We start from the raw sequence: 25,682 nt of genomic DNA, 5'->3' as shown, positions 1-25,682 counted from the left end.
TCTCAAGGTACCAAGACTAAGGTTTGCTATATAGTTTGTTCCTTAGACAAGTCTTGATGATATACCTCCAATATATGCCCAACACCTAAGGAGATCACACAGATGAAATTCTTAAGTTAGTCATGTTATTTTTATTGATAATTTGCCCTGTTCCTTCCAGAAACATATAAGATGTGCTTTCTGAAGCACATTTCCAACATGGAAATGTGATAATTTCCCCCCACATTGCCAATTCTTAAAGGAAACTTCTAAGATTTCTCCTTCCCAGCTAACCATTCTAGCATTTCATGTTTCAATTTCCTAAAAGTATCTTCTATTGTTGGCATTCTGACTGGAAGAGTCCAATTACCTTTCCTTTTATTTCTCTTTGGAAAATTTCTTGGTACAGCAGTTAAAATTGTGCTTCCAGTTGAGTCTACCACAGACCGCATCAGAGCTGCCATGAACTCAAAACTAATCAGTAAGCACTTTAATGACAAGATACACTATTGTTGTCTTGTCGTGTTTAATCCTAGCTAAAAGACACTCCAGCCATCTAACTCTACATGCACAATGAGCACCTGAGAAGGTAACCATGTGGCCTACAGACATGGCTGTTCCTTTCAATCTGGTCAAATCAAAATACTGTGGCATTCCAATCACATGAACTGGTACTTTCAATTTTTGCACATTTTTTTTAACTTTCTAGAAATCTTTATAAAAGATCTTTCTCATTGACATCATCTACCACAACTATTTCTTCTAGCATGCGTCTTGGGGGACAATTAGTTAGAGTTTGGACAGTTTGCAGAGGTATGCCCCAAGCCTTGTTGTGGACTATAATCACCACACTTATTTATTTACACTATTCCAAGCTAATACCTAATAAAAATCTCAAGTATAATCATTTCACTTGCCATTACAACGACCTAATTTAAAGCATTTCATCTCTTTTTTTATTCTCTTTAAGAAGGATGACTGGTTTTTCCATTTCTCCAGGACTTTATTGTGACTTTTGCACTAGATCTAGGACATCTCCAGAAGGAAGTTCTGAATCTTTTTTTCTCATGACATTTCTTGCATTCACTGAAGTTAAACAGCAAGAACATATCTAAAAGGTACCCAAATCAAGGAGATGGATGAGACCACTTTGTAAAATGTAAAATTTCTCTTGGCACTTTAAGTGAAATATAAACATTTTTAAAATACAAAGATAGAAATTGTCATGACGATTATTTCAATTTACTTATTTCAGATACAACCTCATAACCTCTCTATAATCATGTTTCAAACCCTCATGTCCCATATACCCTTAGCTGGGCAGCTGCAATGCAGTTTCTTAACCTGGGCTGCCACTTGCTCCACTGCACCATCTCCTTGGCCACTGCTGGCAGTTCTCCGTAGCTGGAGGGTCTTCAAATATATATTTTTAAGTCTTTTTGGTAGTTTTTCTTTCAGTTACTCAAATGGCTTCATTACCGATTTATTTGCCACCATTCATTTTCCATTTTTCTCCCAGGTTTTCATTCACTAATGGTTTAGTTAATCTGCAAAATTTCTGCTGGCTTAACTATTTAGGATCCTGGGTATTTGAAATATTCCACAAGGCATTTTTTGTGTATAACTGAGGCTAACTTATTTTTCTTTACCCTGAAAAGCTTTTGAAGGGTCATCTACTTTGCTTACATAGTAATTAGCTATTCAAGGAGATGATCATATAGAGTTCCAATCTCTTGTGGGTTACTACTCCCCCTTTAAAAGATAATCATAAAAATAAAAAAGGAATAATACACTGTTGGCCTACTTATTCATTTTGTGGGTAGTTGGTTACCTGAGGACACCTAGAAGTCATTCAGCATGACTTTTTAATGTTCATTATTATAAGGGGAAGCAGGCTATTTTCCTTACTTAGTTAAAAGGCTAGTTTCTGAAGAGGAGTTAACATATCCAAGCAGAGGCAAATATTTGATCAGACATGGGATATCTTGCTATAGCCATCCATGACTGCCAAACCATTTCTTCTTCCTTTTTTTAGAGATTAGAGTCTCAGTCTGTCACTCAAGCCAGAGTCCAGTAGCTCAAACATAGCTCACTGCAGCCTTGAACACCTGGACTCCAGCAATCCTCCCATTTCAGTCTCCTGAGTAGCTGGGACCATAGGCAAGTGCCAATGCACCCAGTTTCTTCTTTTTTAAAAAATAAGTTTTTCTCATTAAAATATGTAAATGTTTATTACACGTGACTTGAAAAATATGAAAAAGTTGGAAGCAAAGAACCACTCTTGGGATCCTACTGCATAAGCAATTCTATATTCTATGCTTTCACAAAACATTAGTTTCCTTTTTCTATAAACCTATGCATCCTTCATACCACTATGTACCATGATATCCCACCAAGTTTAAGCCATTTCTGATTTTTTTCCTATTATAAAACCACAGCAATCAACATTTTCATAAAAGGAAGAGACGCATAGCCGCTTCAGTGCAGCTCCAAAAACACACCAAAGTTATAACTCAGCATGCTCATGGTTGCAGCAAACCCTGGGGCAGGAAGCAACCTCTATATGATCTCCCTCAATGTATTATTCACATAAAGCCCACTTCCCATTCTCCTGCCTGTCCAGTGGTTCTCCACTCAGGACTTAGGTCAGTATTAACAAGGGCTGTATTCAGATAAGACTGGGTAGGGCAGAGAAAACAATGAAGAGAGAGAAAAATGAAGACTTATACATTTTTTTTTTCTTGTCATAAAGCTTAAAATGTAAATGCTCTTACCTTTGGAGAAGGATCTTTTAATGTAAGAGTCATCAAGGACACAGACTGTGGGCTTCCAAGCTCAGGTGTGTCAGGAACAAAGGCTGACCAGTAGCCATAAAGAACTTTTTTTTCTATTGATTTTATAGTAGAAAGAAAACAAGCTAATGCTCCTTGGCGAACTTTGGCTTGGTAAGACCTTTCATAGCCAAGAGAGAGAAAAAAGAAAAAAGCTTTAAAAAGTTTTTTAAAAATGCAAACAATGAAATGCTATTTATCTCAATCAATTCAAATGATACACTGAGAAATTAAACATTCTGAATAATCTCTAAAGATGTCAAAGTGATATTATAATAAAATTTTTTTTCAAAACACAATCAAAACATGTTAAAGCAATTTGCTTATATAACAAGTTATTAAAAAACACAACTAGAGCATAAGAAGGCCACATTTTGATGTTAGGAAACTAGAGTTAGATATGACATACTGCAGAGTATCCATCCATTCACTCAACAACTATCTACTGAATGACCTCATGTATGTGCCAGGCATTACGCTGAGGCTGGCAGACAGACAAAGCCCCTGCCCTTGACAAGTTTATTAATAGCAGCGATGGTCAGTTAAAGAGATAACTGTAACACATTATAAATAACATTGAAGCAGAAAAGGCTTCTCAGAATTCTGAGCCCATATCAAGGATGAGTAGTGGTTAGTAAGACAAAAAGGCAAAAAAAAAAAAAAAAAAAAGTGAAGGAAAGAATATTCTAGGGAGAAGAACAATGGGTATGAAGGCAGATCAGGAGAACAAGCCATGTTCAGAGCAATGCAAAGCCCCACATAAAGAGAACTTTCAAGTTAAATCACATGTGGCAGTCAGGTTTTTAAGCAAAGTTAAAAACTTACATGCAACTTAGAAGATACAAAAATGTAATCAAATACTACTACCTCATTTTACTCTGCATGCCTCCTTCAGCATCGGAATAGTCTGACTCACTACTGTTGACCCTTTTCCAACCGGAAGAACCAAAGGGTAAGGAGACTCGATCTTTTCCTGCAGGTCCACTTCCATCTAAAGGCAAACTCTGGACACCCAGGGAGGAGGAACAAGCGTTCCCTTCATGCATGTTCACTCTGCCTGTGCCGGTGACTGGGGCTGCTTCTATTTCACCACTGGATTCTTTCTCTTCTTCCTCTTCTTGCTGGATTTTCTTTGGTTTTACTCTGGATTTTTTCTTTTTATTCTGATTTTAGAAGCAAATGAAGACATATATAGGATAGCTATTTCAAAATGGCTTTCAACTGAATCATTGTTACTTTCTCACTCGAAAGTGGCTAAATATGTCCCCAACACGTAGTTTGAACAAAGAAGAAAAAAGAAGAAAAGTGGCACTTATCTAATATCCTATCCATTGGATACTATGCTAAGAGCTTATGCCCTTTTATAAGAAACCAGGTATGAAATACACAGGGCAGAGCAAAACATGTGTCCTGGATTTAAATTCTACCTCTGTGACTCTAGGCAAATCATTTAGTCTCTTCATGTGTGACCTTCCTTATCTGTAAGTATAAGGCTAATATCACCTACCTTGCATGGTTGTTGTGAGGGCATCCAGCCTTCTCAACTGGGATTCCTCAAGAGAATTAAAGCCTATAGAAAATGGGTTGAGTGCCTATTTTCTCAGTTCTCCAGAATAAGATACATAGCTAGTACCACTCAACATGCCTGCATAGGAGAGATGGTAATTCATTACTTACAATGCATATTTTAAGGCCTTGAGGCTATGTAGAAGTAGATGGTAAGTAAAAGCTAGCTTCTTTCTTTTCCCCTACTTCTTTCTTTTTGACATCCAAATATCTTTGGAATCTGTGCCCTCCTCTGGATTCTCAAAGTCCCTAAACTTCAGGAAGGAAGTCCTCATCACTTCTATCTTGAACTATTTAATGTGGCCCCAGACCCATACTCTTTACTTGCTACCACAGTGATTTTTCTAAGATTCTTCAATGAATCTCCACTGTTTACAAGATAAAAAACCCAAGCTCTCTTAGCATATTATATAAGACACTTATCATTTGGCCTCTGCTACACATTTGCCCCACCCTTCCCCTCCACACATGCTAGAAACTCTAGCTCTATTAGCTAACAAATGGGCTGTGTGCACACTCATTCTCTATGTTTATGCACCTTTTGTTCCCTCAGAACGAAACACTCTTCCCTCCTTTTCTGTACTACTACCCACTTGGAGTCTGTTTAGCCAGCACATCTTTTAAAAAGCCCCTTCTTCCTCCTCCATTTGGATTGGGTGCCCTGAATGTGTTCCCAGAGTACTCTGAATACTCTGATGAAAGAAATAGTAATACTGCATCGTAGTTGTTTATTTATCCATCTTTGCCTTCTCCCTCAGATTCCTAAGAGCAACTAAAGTCTATATCCTTAACACTTAGCACAATTTCTGGGATATAGCTTATGTTTGGTGAATGTTGAATAAGTGAATGAGTGAAAGAATTTCTAATTGTAAACATTTTGGTCAGTTATTACATTTCTAGATGTAAACCCTTGGCCATACATCTGTATGCTCCAGGTTCTCCAGCTGAAGCATGTGGGCAGTGACGGCCATCTGGAAAGGCTGGGCGATCTGGTGAATGCAAGGAGTGTGGCGATGGTGAGCTGACGGTAGGTGGGCTTCCAGTGGTCTAGAGAGGGGTGGGCAAATTATGGCCCAGTAGCCAAATTCAGCCCAGCTCACATCCTATTCCTATGAATAAAGTTTTCCTGGAACACAGCTGCCCATTCCTTTACATGATGTCTATGGCTGCCTTTGCACTACTATGACACAGTTGGTAGTTGTGACAGAGACCTAAACTATCTACTAGCTAGACTTTTAGGAAAAGTTGAGAAAAAGTTTGTTCACTCCCAGTCTTGAGCATTTTGGGCATAGGAGGATGCTTGGTTTTGGGTGTAAATTGAATGCTCATTTTTATAGCTGTGTCATATTGCATAGATCTCTCAGAAGTACAAGATGCTTTAACTGGTATTTTCAGCAATCTGATAAATTTAAATTTACTATGATAAAAACCTTAAACTAAAATCAAAGGTGGGCTTTTGGGGCAGTAATGATGCAAACCATAGAAAACACACATAGCAGGCTATTAAAAACAAGCCACAACTTAGATCTAAATAGACAAGAATGTACCGAAGTTGGTCGAGAGGCACTGGATTCCGATTGCTGTGGTTTGACAAGTGGTCGCCCATCATACTGAGGAAGTGGAGTTGGGTATAACACTGTGGGCATCTCTATGTTTAGTCCAGGGAGTCCATGAAACATGGATTTCTAATAATGATAAATAAGGAAATACACACAAACACACAAAACATAAATCATAAAACAGAATTATTTACCAGCTATCTCCATATCTAGCTATTGATCTGTCTCTCTTATTTGATTTGGGAGTAGGAGAAATGGCATAGGGAAAGACTTAAAATTTAGTCATGATAGAACTACAGTGTCACACACAGCATTTACCTGAGGCCAGCACAAAGTTTCTCACTCTTTCCTGCTGAAGATGGCTGGGTCCCCAGGAGGGTGACCTAACTTCCCCAGTGACTGGCAGGCTCAGAAGCTGCTTGCAGACACATGTCTTGGTTGACCAGGCCTGCATGCTACTTGGAGAAAGCCAAGGAGAAGCCCTGGCTCTTCTTACAAGTACAAACAGGTATAAGCAGGTACAAGATAATCTATAATTATCTACAGATCATACCTACCTATTCATAATTTTAAAATTTTGATAATTTATTAAATCGAGATTTATTATTTTCTATTCTTAATTTTAAGTATATGAACATTTTATTCCACTCTCTCAAAATATTATAAGAACTTTTAATGTCTTAAAGTTAGCCTTAGAATGATGATATGAAGTGGTCCTCACACCTGGGGTTTAAATACCAAAGACACTAATCCTAATGAAGACTTGCCTTTACCTTTAGCACAGCTAGAAGAGCTCCAAGTTTATCAGTCTGTGTCAGTTTCATCTTCCCACCATTTAGAAGTGACTGTATACCTTTTAATGCATTTTGTAACAACTAGGGGGAAAAGGAGATAAAGTTAGAAGGCAGAATAAAATCTGGTTGTCCAGAAATTAATTTTCTAGCACCACTTAAGATGGAAGAGAAAAGTTATCTAGATGAAGAAAAAACCTTTAGAGACACACACACACAAATCAGAAATGAAGATTCAGAGAAGGGACCTGATGAACTACTATGAATTATTTTCTAGAAGAAAAGAGTACTTTTAATGAGGTACATGCTTATAAACCAGGAAGTACAAATGGTGAGGAAGGAAAAAAAAAAAAAAAAAAAGACGTTTAGTGAGAAGAATGTGATAAGGAATGACAAAGTGGCAGCTGAGACCAGAGTGGGGAAGCTCTGTAATATGGCAACCTGAGCTGCTCCTAAAGGCAAGGGGATATATATGGGAGCAGATGATAAATGATAAAAACTTGGTTTCTGGACACCAATTTTGATCAAGACTGATTTCTTGACTCAGTAATCTCATTTCTAGGGCTCTGCCCTTAAGAATACTCCCCACGTTAGGAGGATATGAACCTCAGCCTTATTTGAAATAATGGAAAAATTGAAAAAAACTTCAATTTCCCTCAATTACGATGATAATGACAATGATTATGTTGTATAAGAAGCTAACCCGCTGCTAAATGTGAAACTGAACAGGCACTTTGCCAAGCACTTTAAATGCTTTATTTCAAATATTTCTCATAAGAACCTCATAATGTAGTTATATAGGTCCCATTTCAAAGAGGAACATGGAGGCTTCAGGCAGTAATTTGTCCAAGGTCTCCCAGCTATAGCAGTTAAAAAGTATGAGGTATATTAATAGGTACTGAAAAGGTGTTCAAGCAATATTAAGTTTTAACAAAATTAGGAAGTTACAAAACGGCATATTAAATATGATCCCACTTCATTTATTAATATATATAGAAAATTCTGAGGACACGTAGAACAAACTGTCTCCAATGGTTACATCTGAGCAGGAGACTAGAAGGAACTTTCACTATCTTAGATCTATAATGTTTGAAATGTGTCACTCTGAATTTAAAACATGTTAACTGTCTTTTGCATCAGAGTTTTGAAAAAACAAATACAATATTGCAGACATTGCTGAAATCCAGTTTTCCTTTTCATCTTAAAGATAGCCACTAGCCTAAAACTGCATTGCTTTTATACTTAGGAGGAAAAGGAATAAAGACAGTTTTCTTTAAAAACCTAGAACTGCAAAACAAAAACAAAAGCAAAATAAAACAAATAAAAACAATTTCTTGTAATTTAAACCCAAAAGGTATGATTCAGTCTTTTTAGGTTATAAACATTCCATTTATACAACATATCTCAAGACAAAACTAATACCGCAGCCAAATTAAACTCTTTAATAACAGGCTGTGTTCTCTTGTTTCTAGATACACCTGCAGCATTCATAAGATCAGTTATAGTTTACTTACCATGCAAAATGTGATATCATCCATATCAGATGATTTTGGAGATTGTAAAGTGGTCAAGAAAGCTTGGAAGCAGATATTTTGGTAGGGCTCTTCCAAGTATGGCTGTCCTGGCACACTAAAACACATACAGAGAAAACAACTCAAACTCAATATCCTTTGAACTGGGGCTGGCAAAAGAATTAAAAATAGCAGTAATACAGACCAACAGAGTTGGACTATACCCTTAAATGTAACTGTCTATGTAAAATTTTGCACTTTGGTTAACTAGTTGCCGTTATGAGACAAGTACAAGGCTACAATGAACATGAAGGAGCAAGAGTGGTTTCCATAGGGAAAGGTGACCAAAGTTTGTAGAAGAAGTATGGACAAAGAGAAATCTTTTTTAGTTGTTTTTCAGTTCTAAGAGAGAAATAATGCAGACAGGACCTGTCAAGCTAGAATCACACAGCCGAACCTGCCTTCCTAGCCACTGGACAACACTGTGCTATGTTCAAGTTTGTGCTGCTCATGTTCTATTGTACACTGCATGAATTTACAGTAGGCAGCTGGGATTGGTTCCACCTTCTTAAAAGAGTAGAAATTGGGCCAAGCATGGTGGCTCACGCCTGTAATCCCAGCACTCTGGGAGGCCGAGGCGGGTGGATAGCTCAAGGTCAGGAGTTTAAGACCAGCCTGAGCAAGAGCGAGACCCCATCTCTACTAAAAATAGAAAGAAATTATCTGGCCAACTAAAAAATATATATAGAAAAATTAGTCAGGCATGGTGGCGCATGCCTGTATTCCCAGTTACTCGGGAGGCTGAGGCAGTAGGATTGCTTAAGCCCATGAGTTTGAGATTGCTGTAAACTAGGCTGATGCCACGGCACTCACTCTAGCCTGGGCAACAGAGGGAGACTCTGTCTCAAAAAAAAAAAAAAAAGAGTAGAAATTGGCCTTGACAGATAAATATCAGAGCTTAAATTCATATAAATATATCCTCCTAAAAACTTAATGGTTAGAATTTATACCAATAGAAAATAAAAGCACTGACATCTGCACTCTTACCATATTATAGGGATATTTTTCCCTTCATTTCTTTATAAACTTTTTTTACAAGCAATATTAAAATTAACAAATAGTATAAGATAATCTTATTAGCAAGTACATGAGAAATCCAAAGTTGGTTATTTTTCTAAGTTGGCTCTGGCTTCAGACAGATGAAAGCACCTACAAAGGGCCCAAGAGAGGCCCTATCTTATTACTGCTGGGAAACCTAATTGGATCCACATACCTGAGACATAAGTTTGCCATACAATGTACTGCAGCTCTCCTGACTTCAGGATCAGACTGAGCCAAGTCACTCAACTTCATCAAGAGTCCAGTCTTGCCTAGCAAGTCTGGGAGGTACTAAAACAAAATAACAGGCAATGTTGGTCAAAGAAAAGCTTCTAGAGAACATATTATTCTTTATACAGAATTCATCTTTTTAAACTAAAGGGCAATTAAGCACCAAAAGACTAGCTGTTAGGTAAATCTCTCTGATGGGTATGCAAAGATATGCCAAAGAACATCAGTAAGGATCATCACGCCCAGCCTAGGCAGTTGCTGATGCTTCTCAGTCTTGGCTGTATCGCTCATGGGAAATGATAATAATAATGATTAATATTTACTGAGTGCCAAGCACTTGACAAGTATTATCTCACTTCATCCTCAGAGCAGCTATTTTCCACACGAGGAAACAAGGCTCAGAGTGGTTGGGTAAGGATTGCTCAAGGTTACACATCTCATTAGTGGCAGGACAGAAACATGAACACAGGTCTGTTGGCTCCTGAGCCTGTGTCCCTAGCCTTTCAAAGGAAAGACAGAACACAGTTTAAACTACCTTTTGACATTTTGAGCCATTGCAATAAACCAGAGCTGCCAGGGCTTGAAGAATTTCCATGTGTGTCCAGGAACTACACTGTTGAATAGCCGAAATAGTATATGCCAACAGGAAATCCAGGTTCTGTTCATCAACAATCACCTACCAACAGAGAAAACATATATATATATATAAAATCTAATATTTTTATGCTTTTACAGCCAGGTATGCTCATCTGAATCAAACTGTGGAAGAGAGAGAGTGTGTGTCTATCTTTTTTGCGAAAAAGGATCCACTCTAAAGGCCTTGGAAGTCTGATCAAGATAGGGGCCTTCTCCTTGCCCCAGGGTCTTGCTTACTTTTTCCCATTAGTCCCTCTACTCGAAAGTAGAACCTTGTAACTTCTCCTTGAATTAACCAGACATTGGCAGCTGTATACACACAGATATGAGACTCAATCCACTGAAATTTAATTCAATGAAATTGCCTTATACGTAGTAAAACACTCAACAAATACATAATGAATAAATATATCTGCTAAATAGCTACTCTGTCTCTAGCATGATATGGAGAATAGAACATAAAGAAAGGAATATCCCTGCCATTGAAGAGTTTATAATCTTGTTAGGACAGACCAGGCTAATCCAAATAAATTCATGGACAACTGAGACAAACTGTCATCAAATGCTAGAAAGTTGGTTAAGGAATATACGTGCCACATGCGATCAGGAATTTTTCCAATTGCCAGTGTTACAAAGATAACATACCTGGGAACAGTAAACATACAGAAGCCACCCCACATCAGTTTGAAAAATTCTAAACTTGCCAACAGCCTTATTTCATGTAGCAGACACTGCTGGTTACCTAGCAGCATCCATTTCCTCTATTCCCTGCTGGCAGAGTATTGATTTTATTTGGATGCCCACCTCTCCCAGGTGAGACCCAAAAGTAAATGCTAATTAGTCTAAGAGTGGTTCTCCACCAAGTGCAATCTTAACCCCTAAGAAACATTTGTCAATGTCTACAGACATTTTTGGCTGTCACAATGGGGGGGTGCTACTGGCCTCTAGAGGGTAGAGGCCAAGGACGCTGCTAAACATCCTACAATGCACAAGTCAGCCCCCATGACAATTCCTTGACCCAAACTATCAATAGTGCTGAGGTTGAGAAACCTTGATGTAAGCCAATTTGGGCTGCACATTGTAATCTTGTAGGGAGCTTCAGTCCTCCTCCAAGTGATTCTAATGTGCAGTCAAGGTTGAAACCACCAGTTTAGCCACTCACAGTAGGTAGCCTATCAGAGACTGGTTTAGAGAGGTGTTTATATGACCACCTAAGTCTCTCCAGTGAGATATTGGGGAGTCTGCTGGAGAGTTTATGGGTCCTCTCTTAAGTAAAAGAGACACAAAATAAACAGTTCTTTTGCTTCTGCCAAATAGTACATATTTATTCTGTACGAGATGCCTAGAATTAAGGTAGCAATCTCATGACTGTAAGAGATGCTAGCTAAGGATAACCCGCAAATTGAGGATGGCAGAATGGAAAGATGCTAGTTAGCCTCTTATTAAGGATGCCTAGAGCTGTCTCCTTTGGGACTTGTTATAGGAGATGATTCTTCTTCTTTATATTTTTATTGCTTAGCTACGCTGAGTTGGCTTTTCTGTTTCTTATAGCCAAAGCACCCTTGTTCACATGATGCTAAGTGATGTGCTCACTTCGACGGCACATATACACATAACGCTAAGTGATACATTTTGTGCTCTTCATTTACATATTCATGTGGTATCTCATGTGGTAACAGTCTTAATTTCTGAACTGTTCCCCAAAAGATATTTGATTTATTTAGCAAGTTGGAGAAGGTTCTAGAGAGAGGGAAGCTGCAGGATAGACCTTGATATAAATAACCAGGGTCTTTTTATCCTGATGTCCTCTTGCCCCAAAGCTAATTCTTATGTTTTATGAGGATCAAAAGTACACCACAAAAATAGTAGCTTCAGGAAAGGGAAGAAATATTGGTGGGAATCATTTCAATTTATTCTTAGATACATTTTGGTCAAATACATCTTCCACAAAAATTCTAAGACTAGGGACCCTGAATGATACTGGTTTCTTGAATCAAACAGAAAAGAATATTTCTAAAAGACATACTTGTAGAATTGTACAAAATAATTTTGGCCAGAGCTATATTTATTTTCATATCATTCTTATTAAGGCACTTGCTTTTCCTATAGCACCTAACAAAACCAGGCTATCATACCTATGATGTAGTATTCCAAAGGTATTTACTTACTCTCAGAGTTCATGATCTGAATTCTAATGCTACACACGATTACCTGTAATCTGTTAAGTAAATGGTGGATAAGTTGAGACACTTTGCTGACAAGATGATTCTGGTTAAGAGGCACCAATCGGCAAGCTTGGACAAGAAGAGCACTAACATCCTACCAAAAAAGAAGACAAAAGGTAATATGGTTATTAGCCAAGTGAAAATCTCCAAACACAGCCAAATGGGAAAATAAAAGTGAATGTTCACACTCCAGAATGGGGAAAGATGAAATCTGAGGCAGAAAGTAGGGGGAAAAAAGAAAAAAAAAAAAAGGAAAACAGAAATGATAGAACAAAAATTGGATGTGCTAAAAAATAATGAATCAATATGGTTTTTGTCAGGCTAAATACTTCAAGTCTCTGTATATGTAGAGACAGTATAATTAAATAACCAAAGAAAGGCTGCCAGCATATAAAAGCATACACCGAAGTTAAAAATACCAAAAAAGTAAGTGAACCAGATTTTCAATGCCACTGGGAAAATCAGACATGACACTTGTATGAATTTTACGTACAATTACGGAATTCTGGGGGGAAAAAAAGAGAGGAATCTATTTGCAAATCACATTATTCATTCATGCACTGATGTTTACTGAATAAAAAGGCTCTGAGCACCTACTACGTGCCAGGTAGTGTGCTAGGTCCTTGGGCTCCAAAGGTGAAAACAAACATGTTCCTGAACCTCAAAGAGCTCACAATCTAGTGAGGGAGACAGAAATACACATAAATAAATAAGGTGAATTAAGTGCTGAAAGACTTAAGTACAAACTCTAAGAGGAAATAGTAATTAAGGAGGCCTTGTGGAGATGATTTTAAAGCAGAATCTGTAATGATTTGAAAGATGAGTAGAAATCTGCCATAGACAAGGCATTAAAAAACACTGCAAACAAAGGGGATGGAGCATGCAAAGACTTGGAGAACACCAGTAGGTGCTTGAAGTACAGCAGGTTTTAAATGACTGCACACAGGGCACAAAGGGAGAAATAACAGGAAAGGAGACTGGAAAGGCACAAATTTTGGTTGCAAAAACATCAAGTTATACAAATAAAGCAAAAGTTCCCTGACTATTGCCTTAACTCACTCTGCTCCCTAGTGACACACACTATTTTTCTGTTTGTGACCTCTTTCAGACCTTTTTGTTTGCATATATAAACATACATATATTTTAAAATTCCCCCTCTGGCTCTATATTCTGTATGAATTATTCTGCAACTTCAACCATTTACTGATATGTATTGAAGACCTTCCCAAATCAGATTTTTACTTTTATGATCAATTTTTTCCCTTCCCCCCCCCCCCCCAAAAAAAAAGATCACTCTGGCAGCAGAGCAAAGAATGGCTTGGAGAAGAGGTGGACTGAAGGCAGATTAGTTAGAGGAGACCAGTGAACGGTGCAGGCAAGAGTCACTGTGCTGGCAATGGGAATACAGAGGAGGGGATGGACTGAGAAATATGTATGAGACAGATTCTGAAGAACCTGGAGTGGATGGGATCTGGGAGGAAGGTAAGGAGAAGGCACCAGTTTTTGTGTCTTGTGTGACTTGGGGGATTGTGCATGTATGTGCTGGAGGGGTGGGGATGGAATGTGTGTTTGGACACAATGTATTCATCTTTAGGAACTGTTCAGTTTGAGATGCCTCTGCAAGCAGGCAACTTGCACTGCCACCATCTTTCCTAGAAGGCCACGTAGGACCGGGTCAAGAGTTCAGTGAATTCAGTAATTCAATACCTGATGTGTGTAAATAAGATTACTCAGAGTGAAAAGAACTTCTAAAGAGGAGGCAGGGGTGTGCAAGAACAGAAAATGTAGAACTTTGTGACAGACAGGTTCCAATCCGAACTCTGACACTTGCCTGCAATATGACATTGGACTTTTGCAAGCTTCAGTATTTTCATTAGTAAAAAAGACCTAATAACACCCACGTTCTAAGATTCCTGGAACCGGGCACAACAAAGTACAGTACGTGGTCGGTGTACCAAGTACGCAATAAACAGTAGTAATGAATTTTGTCAACAAAGTTGACAGGGGAACCGGCAGGTAGTACCAGAGATGAGACCTGACGTATTATCAGAGCAGAAGTTATCAAGTGGGTTTGAAAAGTGCGCGTCTGCCAAGCATTGCAGGGTGTCTCAGCTGGACAGAGACAAACAATGTGCCACAGTCAGAGGGAGCAAGCGAGCCTGAAACTAAAATATCCACAGCTGGGGGGCGGGGCGGTAGGAACAGACGGGAAAGGGCTGCCGGCTGGGTTCGCTGAAGGGTGGGGCCCGGGCCAGCGGGCACAGCACCCGCCCGCCCACAGGCGCGCCGCCTACCTCTGGAGCCACGCCGCTGCCCTCGCTGTAGTTCTCAGAGATGAGCTGGTCGAAGAGCAAGTGGATCTCGGTGCGGGCGGAGCTGCTGTCATCCGGACGCAGGGCACACAGCCTGGCCGACAGGCGTCGGAACCCATCGTCTTGTTCTGGGGTTGGCTCCCGTGGCGGCTCCCGTGGCGCCTCGCGCGGCGGCCCGCATAGCAGCGAGCCGGCCACTTGCACAGCCGCCATCTTTTCTATGTAGGGTCACAGGGAAATACTTCCGGGGCATTACCGGGCTTTGCGCGCAAGTCCCGGAAATGCCTTATTTGGGTTGGACGGTACGCGGCGGGGTTTCCATGACTACCGGACCCTTCAGACTGGTATTGTGCAAAGGCTTGTCAGAAATCAGCCCGGAGATTTTTCGCCGCCCAATCCTCCTTGAGCCCTGACTGAAAAGTGAGGTCTCTATTTGTCCTCCCAAAAAGTTTGTTCCTGGGTAGGGCTGGGTAGGGCTGACATTACTCTTTAGTACTGGAGTTACAGATTCGGGCTGAAGTTGGAGAGGGGCTGCGGTGGAGGGCAGTAGCAGAAACCGCTGGTTCTAAGACATCCCTCTTACGTAGTATTATAACCCCCTGATTTTTCCCCAGGCACAAAACCACCCGGAATAAATCCAGCAGGTGGCTGTAGTTATGTGGTTAAAATCTGGCCAGTAGAATATACGGCAGCTTTTCCTACTTAAGTGACAGCTGACTGCACTCTTTGTTCCCCTTTCCCAGTCTGAATCCTCCCGTGGATCATGAAGTACTTCATCCCACTAGAAAAGTAATTTTGGAGTTCAAACTGAATCATTTAAAATATAACCTGCCTAAGGGTGACCAGATACTCCAAGACTTTTGGAAACCTTAAAGGCAAGAAGCTGAAAAATAAAATAGCCATTTTAAAAGCTGTGATGAGTTTTCAGCCGCTGAAGAGATGAAGGCTTGACTTTAGCTTTTGGGCAGAATGGGCAAACCATCTCTAGGGCTTTTAAGTTATGCAAATATAAAGCCAATCCTAACCTCTGGCTCTTTGGGAAATCCTTGAAGTCATGTTTTATGCTGAGAATAAAACACTTCTTCTGTTCAACAATGAAAACTAGGGGTATGCTCTAGCAGAGCTAGTTCTCTGATGACTTTGGGCTGCTTTGGGGAGAAATGTTTTTGTTTGGATTTAGATTCCATTATGCTTGTATAACATTTCTTATTCTTGGACTGTGTCTATGTTTATGTTGTATTTGTGCATGTATATGTGTGTATTTGTGATATTATTCAAACATTTGTTCAGAGAAGATCAGAAACTGAAACCTAGTCACTGGGCATTTTAGTCTGGGTTCCCTGAAAGCAGAGCCCCAGACAAGGTTAATAGGGGAGTGATTTATTCCGGATTGAACAAGGAAGGAAGGAGAAGCAAGACTAACATGTACTATTGAGTTGTCTGTTGCAAGGGTTTTTTGAGAAGCCTTGTGAAATGCTCTCAGAACCCCTCTGCTGGGGAATGGAAAAGGGAAGCATTTATCTGTCAGCTTTTGACCTCTATTGTCAAGTGTTGCCCCACCAGGCACTAATGCTCTGGTGCTTCTGGGTTGAGCATACATCAGTGATTTGTGGTTCCTGCAGGAGTCCCATGTTGCATAGTCAAAGAAACCCTGAGGCAGAAGTGAGGAGTGTGGGATACTAGGGACCCCGTCTGAGGCAAGGCTCTGACAAGTTACACCTGTGCTAAGCCAGAGATGCCTGAGAGAAACTGGTTGCTGTAGCAATGGTTAGAATAAGAGTGCAAGACCAAGAATATTTGAAATAGTGTTTAAGAGATAGCCAACACATTGGGCTAGATGGGAGGCCTGGTCATCACCACAGTGGAGGAGGTGTGAAGAGACTGTAGGAAGTATTGGGGTTTGATGTGGTTCATCCTAGATTGCAACATGGATGACCCACACATAGTGTTGTTCAAGACTAAATGAACCAAGAATTGTAAAATACAGTATACCAATGCTGGTCTGTTGCGTTCTGATAGAATGTACCATTGTGAATGGCAGTGTAGTTCTTCTAAGGAAATGAACATTCCTACTCTGTGGTGGTCACCAACTGAAAAAAACATATCTCAAGCTCTCAGTGAGGCCTTTGAAGGCCCCCTGCATTGGCTTGAGTTTAGATAGTAGCACTCCCCACTCCCTCCTCCTATCCTGAAACTGTGGGAACGCACAGCTTGGCAAAAGTTGTCTACCAAGAAAATCTTCACACACATCATCACCTCTTCTTCATTCTCAATATTTCCTTAGTCCTACAGTGACTAAGGGACTGTTAGGGGTGCTAAGAATGTTCACAGCCATTTCCTTTGTAATATTCTGTATTGGATGATCTGGAAACTTACTTTGGAATTGCATTCTTTAGTGTTTGGAACCCTCTCAAGACTTCATTTTTGAACGTCATTAGAGTTTAGATTATCCTAACTAAAGTAGCCTTGTGCACCCCCCGCTCTATTTCACATTCTTATTTCCTCCAGAACATTTAACATAATCTCTAGTTATATTGTTTGTGTACTTATTATCTGTTTCCTCCTCTAGAATGTGAGCTTCATGAAAGCACAGATCCCATTTGTCCTGTTCACTGATGTATCCCCGGTGCTAGCACAGAACCTGGGATGTGGTAGGTGCTCCGCAATACTTGTTGACAGAATGAATGAATTTGCTAATTATTTATTCGGGGCCCCCTATTTTCCATCTGTTGGTTGATGTGAAAATCAAATGGGATGTTTGTGAAAATGCTTTGTAAACTATAAAGTTCTATAAATCTTAGCACCCAAATATGGTAGATATTATTATTTTCCTCTTTTTACAGGTAAGGAAATGATGCTAGAGAATTTAAATGGTTTTTCAAGGGTCACACAGGCAGTAAATTGGTTGAAATCAGATTGCAGTCCTGGCCAGCTGAATCTTAAGTCTATGATTGTGGAGAACATAGACAAGAAATTATAAGCCCATTTTTTTTTATCTTCCACATTTTATAATGGGAAAAACCAGAAGAGAGGGGCTTGATTTCAGTATCCAGCTTACACTTTGAACTAAGAGAGGCTAGGAAGGAGGATTGGCCTTAGGTTCTGTTCTATGGTCTCACAAAATTAGGGCTAAGGGTCATCAGCCTATCTATTTGGTATTATTGTAGTCCCTCCTTATCCATGGTTTCACTTTCCTCAGTTTTAGGTACCTGCCACCAATTGCAGTCTGAATATATTATACGGAGAATTCCAGAAATAAAGAATTCATGAGTTTTAAATTGTGTGCCATTCTGAGCAGTGTGGTCTCGTGCCATCCAGCTCTGTCCCACTTGTCGCCCCTTTGTCCAGTGTATCCCTGCCATATATGCTGCCTGCCCCTTACTGTATCAGTCCATTTGCATTGCTGTAAAAGAAGTACCTGAGGCTGGGTAATTTATAAAGAAAAGAGGTTTATTTGGCTCACGGTTCTGCAGACTGTACAAGAAGCATGGCACCAGCATCTGCTTCAGGTGAGGGCTTCAGGGAGCTTCCAATCAAGGTAGAAGGCAAAGAGGGAGCAGTTGTATCACATGGTGAGAGTGGGAGCAAGAAAGGGATGAGGTGGTGCCAGTCTGTTTTAAACAACCAGCTCTTATGTGAACTAATCAAGTGAGAACCCACTCGTTGTTGTGGGGAGGGCACCAAACCATTCATGAGGGATTCACCCCCATGACCAAAACACCTCCCACCAGGCCCCACATTCAACACTGGGGACCAAAATTTTAACATGAGATTTGGAGGGGCCAAACATGCAAACCCTGTCAGTCACTTAGCAGCCATCTTGGTTATCAGATCCACTGTCACGGTATCTCAGTGCTTGTGTGCAAGTAACCCTTAGTTTACTTAATAATGGCCCCAAAGCACAAGAGTAGTGATGCTGGCATATGTTATAATTGCTCTATTTTATTATTAGTTTTTAATCTCTTACTCTGCCTAATTTATAAATTAAACTTTATCATAGGTTTGTATAGGAAAAAAAATACAGTATATAAATAGTTTGGTACTATCCAAGTTTCAGGCTTCCACTGGGAGTCTTAGAATATATCCCCCTTGGATAAAGGGAGACTACTATGATAATAATCATTGAAGTTTACATTTATTGAATGATTTCTATGTGTCAGGCACTACATCAAACACTGTACATGAATTAACTTCTTTTATCTTTGTAGCTCTATGAGGTATACACCATTACCTGAGGAAATTGAAGCACAGAAAGATTAGGACCCTCACTGAAGGCCACACAGCTGTGTGGTGAGCCTGGGTTTGAAATTCAGTGAGAGCTCCTGACCACTATGCTATAATGCATGGGCCTTATATGGAGTTTGACACGGATTATAGTTTAGGCGCTGACACTTATCTGCTATATGACTTCGAGAAAATTACCCCAAACCTCAGTGTCCTCACACATAAAATAGTGGTGATAATAAGTGCAGTCACAAGGTTGTAACAATGATAACTTAGATGATGCCTGGGGAAAGTTTAACATGGTCCTTGTTGATAGCTCAACATGTTATCTATCGTCTTCCTCCTCACCTCTAACCAAATAATTCAGGTAGTATAGATGCTTTTAATGATGATTTATTAAAAGAAACACCCCCTCTTCCATTCCCCCTGCACCCTTTGCAATCTCCCTCCACAGGCGCCCATTCTCAACTGTCTTCCTGGTCAAGAAGCTCCAAACAGTCACATCTTTGAAGGTAGGAACTCCGGGAAGGGATGAGCAGTTATTAAAGAAAGAGGACGATGATTCTTAAGATAACTCTTCATCTGAGAAATAGATAAAAAGAAATTATGCCTGAGATCTGCTGTTTTCAGGACCTGGATCCACAGAATACAACTGAGAGGCAACGGTTCCCAATTCTGGATATAAGTAGTTCCTGCAAAGAGCCAGCAAGGCCCTAAGTACCCCAAGGACCGCAGGTAGATTGGACAAATAATACATTCTGAACACAAACGGTTTATATTTAAAGTATATGCTGATTCTGTTGTGTTTAATACAACTTAGTTTATCATAACTGAATTTTTTGGTACCTTTCATTATGTATTTTTTCGATTAATGGCTACTGAAAATATCATGTGAGGCCCCTGAGATATTTTCATAGGGAAGAGGTTCTCATAGGTCAATATGGCACTACACATCAAAGGCTTAAAATGAACATACTCTTTGGTCACTAATCTTGCTTCTTAGCATTTATCCCAAGGAAGTTAATAAGGGCATATATACCAATTTAGTATTCATTATAGCCATATTAATAATGCAAAAATAAGAAATCTCTTAACTGTGTATTAGTGGAGGTTGCTAAGTATATAAACATATATGATGGACTTCTATAAGGCTGTTAAAGATGATGGGATAGAAACATCAGTATTGATATGAAAAGTTGTTTGATAGCGATTTTTAAGTGAAATAATCAAGAAATCAGAATAGGTACAAGATTATCTCATTTTCATATAAATATTATATATCTCTGTGTGTTTAAAACATGCACCAAAATGTTAAGCACACATTGTTTTGGGCTGGGGGATTATGTGTAATTTTGACCTTTTTGCTCAAATAAATAGTCTGATTTTTCTCCAGGCTATACTGGGTTAGGAAATTATTTCAAAGGTTTGGAAACCACCTTCTTATGATGGATGCATCTTTTTCTTGGGAAGAGTGAGTGAAGAGGGATATAGGTAGGTTTCTGTCCCACCCATTTCTGGAAAGTCCCACTGGGGCCAAGAGTACAACCCGCGTGGGATGTGCAAGGTTTGGGGAAGTAGGAAGGGCCTGTTGATTTTACCTGTCATTATTGTGAAGCACAGATATGGCCACACCCATTGCTGACACAGTGCTCCCCTGGGTCACAGTCCCAGTCACCTCTGCAGAGCTCGACGCAGGTGCCTGTGGAAGAACAGACCAGCTGAAAACCATCATGCTTTAGGTGCAGGTTCTGGGAGGACAGCCCTCGATTAAGGAGTCAGTTCCACTTTTTTCTTTTAATTCAACATGTAACATAATGTGTAAATGATTACTGGCAGAATAATACTCATTAGCGTCTTATATATTCCAGTTAAAAACAATGCATTCACATAATCTCAAAAAAGTAAAGCCTACGTTAGAGATGGGGATAATTGTGTTCATGGAGGGGAAGTGCAAAGAAGCCCACTTAAATATTTTCACTTCCCCACTCCACAAGGAATGGAGTGGAGAAAAGAGGACTCACATTTATCAAGCATCATCAAGGGTGCCTTGTAGTCACCCTATGCAGTGAGTCTTACTAGCCCCATTTATATGTGTGGCAGCTGGGGCTTACAGAGGTGTCCTGCCCACCAGTACAGAAGTGCCTGGCCCAGACCTGCTTGGCTCCCTGGCCCAAGCTCCTTCTTCTGTCCCACATGGTGAAACTGATTCTGACATGAAGAGTGTATCTCCAAATTTCAAGGAGTTACTCCTGACCTGAGCAGAGGCTCCCCAAGTTCCCAGAGTATCAAAGTTGGTCTTGAGAATCAATGAAGTAGGTCTAAAAAGCTTGTCAAGCAACTGATCCTCAAAAAAGCATACAACAGCATACATTGGAGAAAAGAAGCCCTATTCAATGAATGGTCCTAGGAAAATTGGGTAGCCACACGCAGAAGAATGAAGCAGGACCCCCATCTCTCCCCACTTTCAAAAAAATTAATTAAAGATGCATAAAAGAATTAAATGTAAGGCATGAAATCATAACAATTTTAGAAGAAAATGTAGGAAAACTCTTCTAGACATCAGTCTAGGCAAAGAATTTATGATTAAGACCCCAAAAGGCAATTACAGCAACAACAAAAATAAATAAGTGGGGCTTGATTAAATTAAAAAACTTCTGCACAGTGAAGGAAAGAATCAATAAAGCAAATAGACAACCTACAGATGGGAGAAAATATTCACAAAGTATACATCTGATAAAGGGCTAATATCCCAAATCTATAAAGAACTCCAACAAATCAGCAAGGAAAAAAAACCCATTAAAAAGTGGGCAAAAGACATAAACAGAAGTTTTTCAAAAGAAGATAGACAAATGGCCAATAAACATATGAAAAAATGCTCAACATCACTAATAATCAGGGAAATGCAAATTAAAACCACAATGAGATATCACCTTACCCCTGTCAGAATGGCTATTACTAAAAAGTCCAAAATCAATAGATGCTGGTGTGGATGCAGAAAGGAATGCTTATACACTGTTGGTGGGACTGCAAAATAGTACAACCTCTATGGAAAACAGTATGGAGATTCCTCAAAGAACTAAAAGTAGACCTACTGTTCGATCCAGCAATCCCACTACTGGGCATCTACCTAAAGGAAAAGAAGTCATTTTATCAAAAAGGTACCTGCACTTGAATATTTATTGCAGCACAATTCACAATTGCAAAGATGTGGAGTCAACCTAAGCGCCCATCAATTTATGAGTGGATTAACAAAATGTTGTATATGTATACCATGCACTTCTACTCAGTCATAAAAGGAACAAATTAATGTCTTTTGCAGCAATTTGAATCAAACTGGAGACCATTATCCTAAGTAAAGTATCTCAGGAATGGAAAAACAAACACCACATGTACTCTCTAATAATTTCGAACTAATCGATGAGCACATACAGGCACAGAGAAAAGTAAATGACATTGGAAATCAACAAGGGGTGAGGAGGAGGAGGGGAGGGGTAAAAACCTACCTAATAGGTACAGTGAACACTATTCGGGTGATGGGCACACTAATGGACCTGACTTAAGCATTATAAAAGCTACCCATGTAACAAAAACATTTGTACTCCCTTAATATTTTGGGGAAAAAAAAGCTGGTTAAGACCTCACAGGGGCTTCTAGCAAAACTTATGCAGAGATCTGGATGAAGGTGTGCTGTGCTTTGATTGGCTACTCAGCTATTATTGGGAATTTCTTTACCTGATTCTGTCTCTGGACCTTTCTGGGACTTTGTTTCCTCAACTGTAAAATGGGGCCCTTGGATCCAGCGGGGAAATGAGGTTCATTCTCCAGTGTTAACTTCAGTCAATAGAGGTGGCTATCTGATGATGTATCAAGCATACTCAGGCACATTGTCCAGGCTCAAAGAGAAAGAGTACTGTGATTGATTAGCAGTATCTGCGAGGTGTGAGAAGGGGCACTGGTGGGATGTCTGCAACATATTTGCGGACCTCAGAGAAAATCAGTACGATCCCTCCATGCTTCTAGTAGCTGTTGTTGATTTATGATTTGAGAAGGTTGAAGACCCCTTAGCCCACTCATAGCCATTTGGCTGCTCATTAAGTATATATCTGTTGATTTCATACCATGTCTAAAACATGGGGGAAATTACTCAGGAATTACAAAGATGTAAGACAAGAAGCTTGGAGTCTAACAATGGAGATAAGACTTAAATTTAGAGTCAGCATGTGTTGCTAAAAACAAAGCAGTATGGGACAAGTGTCCTGAGAGAGGTATCTCCAAAGGACTAGAGAGGCTCAGAGGAGATGACGTTACTTCCAATTAGATGAATCAGAAAAGGTGAGTCTTGAAGCACAAGAATCTTTTTAAGGCAAAATTGAGGGGCATGGTGGAAGGTTATGAGAAAAGAATTACTAGCAAAGGTTCACAAGGGGAAAATGCAACAGGGCTGGGATTAGGGTGAAGCAAGTGAGATGCCCAGGACACACAATTTAAGGAGGCCCTTGCACAAACCTGACAGTGAGTGCCTCTTTCAATTTTGCACCCTAGGTGCTTCAATCTGCCTCACTCCTTGCCCTATGAAATATGAGGCATTCAGAAGGAATGGCAAACGGAAGGCTGGGTAAGTATTAGGAAACAGCTGGAAGCTAAGCAGGAAAAGTAACCAGGTGACAAAGTTACAGAGGGCTAGCAGATTTCAAGGACCTTAGGAGTTTGGATTTGGTTTGACAGGCCAAGAGAGGGATATTGTTGCCATTTGCTTGGGGAGAGTATTCTGGTGTGAGAGCATAGAATGGACCAGGATTCAATATGCAAACAAACTGCAGGAGGGAGAGAGAAGAGAGGGACAGGGGGAGCTGCAGGAAGCTCTTGCGATGGCCCAAGCATGGGGTAATCAGGGCTGGAAATATTGCGTAGGATTGAGAGGTGGGAAGGGAAGGAAGGAACATGCACAAGAGACAGTTTCAAAGAGTAGACAGTATTTGGCAACCAGTTTAATGTGGGGGAAGGAGCATGAAGAAGAGAGAGGGTAATAGTTGAATCCAATAATATTTAGAGAGAAGAATAAAATATGGTGCAAGATAGCCCAGGGGAAAAGAAAGTTTAAGGATTGAGGGGGTGGCAAACAGTATCAGATGCTACAGACGTTGAAGACTTTGACAGCTGAGCAGAGTCAAGAGATTGGTCAACAGGATCTGGGAGAGAAGTTTCAGGAGAGTGATGGGGCAGGAATGGATTCTGTAGTCAATCTGCATGGGGTTGAGGAAAATGAGTGATGGGGCAGAGAATTCAGATTGCTCCTTTGAGAATGTTGGTGGTAAAAGGAAAAGAAGAGATTGAGATGATTAATATTTAACAGATGAAAAAAATATTTTCTCTAGGTGATCCAATCTATTTGCAGCTAGAGAGGAAGGACCTGGGGACAGGGAGATGTCGGGAGTTGGAGGGGTGGCTGATGAGGGGCTGAGAGGAGAGGAGTGAAGAGCCGGATGGAGCAGTGACCCAAGGAAAGGAGGGGAGAAAGTGGAGGCAGAAGAAGAGACGTTCTGCTCTGGGGAGCTGAGTTTAAGGATCTTTCCTTAAAGATCTCTCCTCTCCTTTCTTCCCCTCCTGCCCCTGCAGACACTGGTCCCTGATGTCCCAATTCCTGGCTCCCTCCTTCAAAGCATGGGACTCACCCAGAAGCTTCAGTGGCCTCACTGCAGCCTGAAGCTCCTGCACCTGTAGGCTGAAGGCGATGAGGATCACAAGGAGGAGGAAGGCAGCCAACTTCATGTTGCTGATGGAAATCTCTGGTGAAAATGCAGCAGGGCTGAGAACAGCTGAAATTTATACCTTTCTACCCACTGCGAGGCCAGGGGCGGGGCTAGGGACTGTGGAAGCCCAAGCCCTACCCAGAAACTGATATTTCTGGAGAACACTCATCCACCATACGTGCCCCGGGTAATGCCACATTACCTAAGCAAGGCTCTGTCCCAAGGGCACACCCTCCTCTGACCGGCAAAGAAGTCTCCTAAACCAGGAAAGTTGTACGAGACAGAGAAAAATCAGTGGGTGGGGAGGGTGGAGCAATGGGCACAAACTTTTATTGTTTATTTTCTTTCCTTTTCCTTTTTTTTTGAGACAGGGTCTCACTCTTTTGTCCAGAGCTATGGCATCATCATAGATCACTACAGCCTCAAATTTCTGGGCTCAAGTGATTCTCTTGACTCAGCCTCCCGAGTAGCTGGAACTACAGGCATGCACCACCACACCCAGCTAATTTTTCTACTTTTTGTAGAGACAGGGATATTGCTCTTGCTCAGGCTAGTCTCGAACTCCTGACCTCAAGCAATACTCCCACCTTGGCCTCCCAAAGTGCTAGGATTATAGGCATGAGCCACTGTGCCTGGCCTTATTGTGTATTTTCATTCACTCATTCATTTTCAGTGTAAGTATTAAATGTCTGCTCTGGGCCAGGCATGTGCTAGGCATGAGGAATATGTCCTTAGAGAATGACAATCTAGGCACTAGATGCTAGGTAGCAAGGGTGCAGTCTGCTCTTTCACTTCTCCTCTCCCTGCCTCCAGGCCTACCACTTCTGGGATTGAGGACAGAGAGAGGTAGCAGGAGAACCAGCAGGGGTGCTCCCCTGTGGCCTGCTGGCAGTAGAGAGGTGACCTCAGCCTCCCTCTGCCTTGCTCTGATTCTCTCTGCTGCTGGGCACCTAGGCAGGTATGGTGGTC

The 25,682-nt window shown here is 40.5% G+C and overlaps 1 protein-coding gene and 2 long non-coding RNA genes across 6 annotated transcripts in view; 1 reads left to right on the top strand and 2 right to left on the bottom strand.

The window, feature by feature from the left end:
• Positions 1-14,960, bottom strand: part of HEATR6 (HEAT repeat containing 6) — a 31,970-nt gene extending 17,010 nt beyond the window's left edge. The window contains exons 1-9 of the mRNA XM_045525524.1: positions 14,722-14,960; positions 12,414-12,521; positions 10,102-10,242; positions 9,511-9,626; positions 8,241-8,355; positions 6,709-6,810; positions 5,924-6,061; positions 3,678-3,973; positions 2,754-2,931 (exon numbers count right to left, since the gene is read on the bottom strand). Coding sequence (XP_045381480.1) covers positions 2,754-2,931; positions 3,678-3,973; positions 5,924-6,061; positions 6,709-6,810; positions 8,241-8,355; positions 9,511-9,626; positions 10,102-10,242; positions 12,414-12,521; positions 14,722-14,952 — 1,425 coding nt within the window. The 5' untranslated portion in view covers positions 14,953-14,960. The remainder of the gene's footprint in view (positions 1-2,753; positions 2,932-3,677; positions 3,974-5,923; positions 6,062-6,708; positions 6,811-8,240; positions 8,356-9,510; positions 9,627-10,101; positions 10,243-12,413; positions 12,522-14,721) is intronic.
• The window catches only part of LOC123620365, a 96,169-nt gene extending 78,621 nt beyond the window's left edge, over positions 1-17,548 (top strand). For 3 of the 4 annotated variants that reach the window (XR_006728815.1, XR_006728817.1, XR_006728816.1), the window contains exon 5: positions 5,312-5,502. This is a non-coding gene — a long non-coding RNA (uncharacterized LOC123620365). Of the gene's footprint in view, positions 1-5,311; positions 5,503-17,308 lie in introns of those variants that run through there. The other variant, XR_006728818.1, reaches the window with a different exon arrangement.
• Positions 17,549-19,340: 1,792 nt separating this feature from the next.
• On the bottom strand, positions 19,341-24,779 carry LOC123620361. The gene is made up of 3 exons (XR_006728814.1): positions 24,636-24,779; positions 20,562-20,662; positions 19,341-19,545 (listed from the first exon to the last, which is right to left on the bottom strand). It is a non-coding gene; the product is annotated as an uncharacterized LOC123620361 (long non-coding RNA).
• Positions 24,780-25,682: the final 903 nt, after the last annotated feature.

The sequence above is a fragment of the Lemur catta genome, chromosome 15, assembly GCF_020740605.2.
Source record: "Lemur catta isolate mLemCat1 chromosome 15, mLemCat1.pri, whole genome shotgun sequence".
In the NCBI taxonomy this organism is placed as follows: Eukaryota; Metazoa; Chordata; class Mammalia; order Primates; family Lemuridae; genus Lemur; species Lemur catta.
This window is presented reverse-complemented; position numbering and strand designations above follow the sequence as displayed.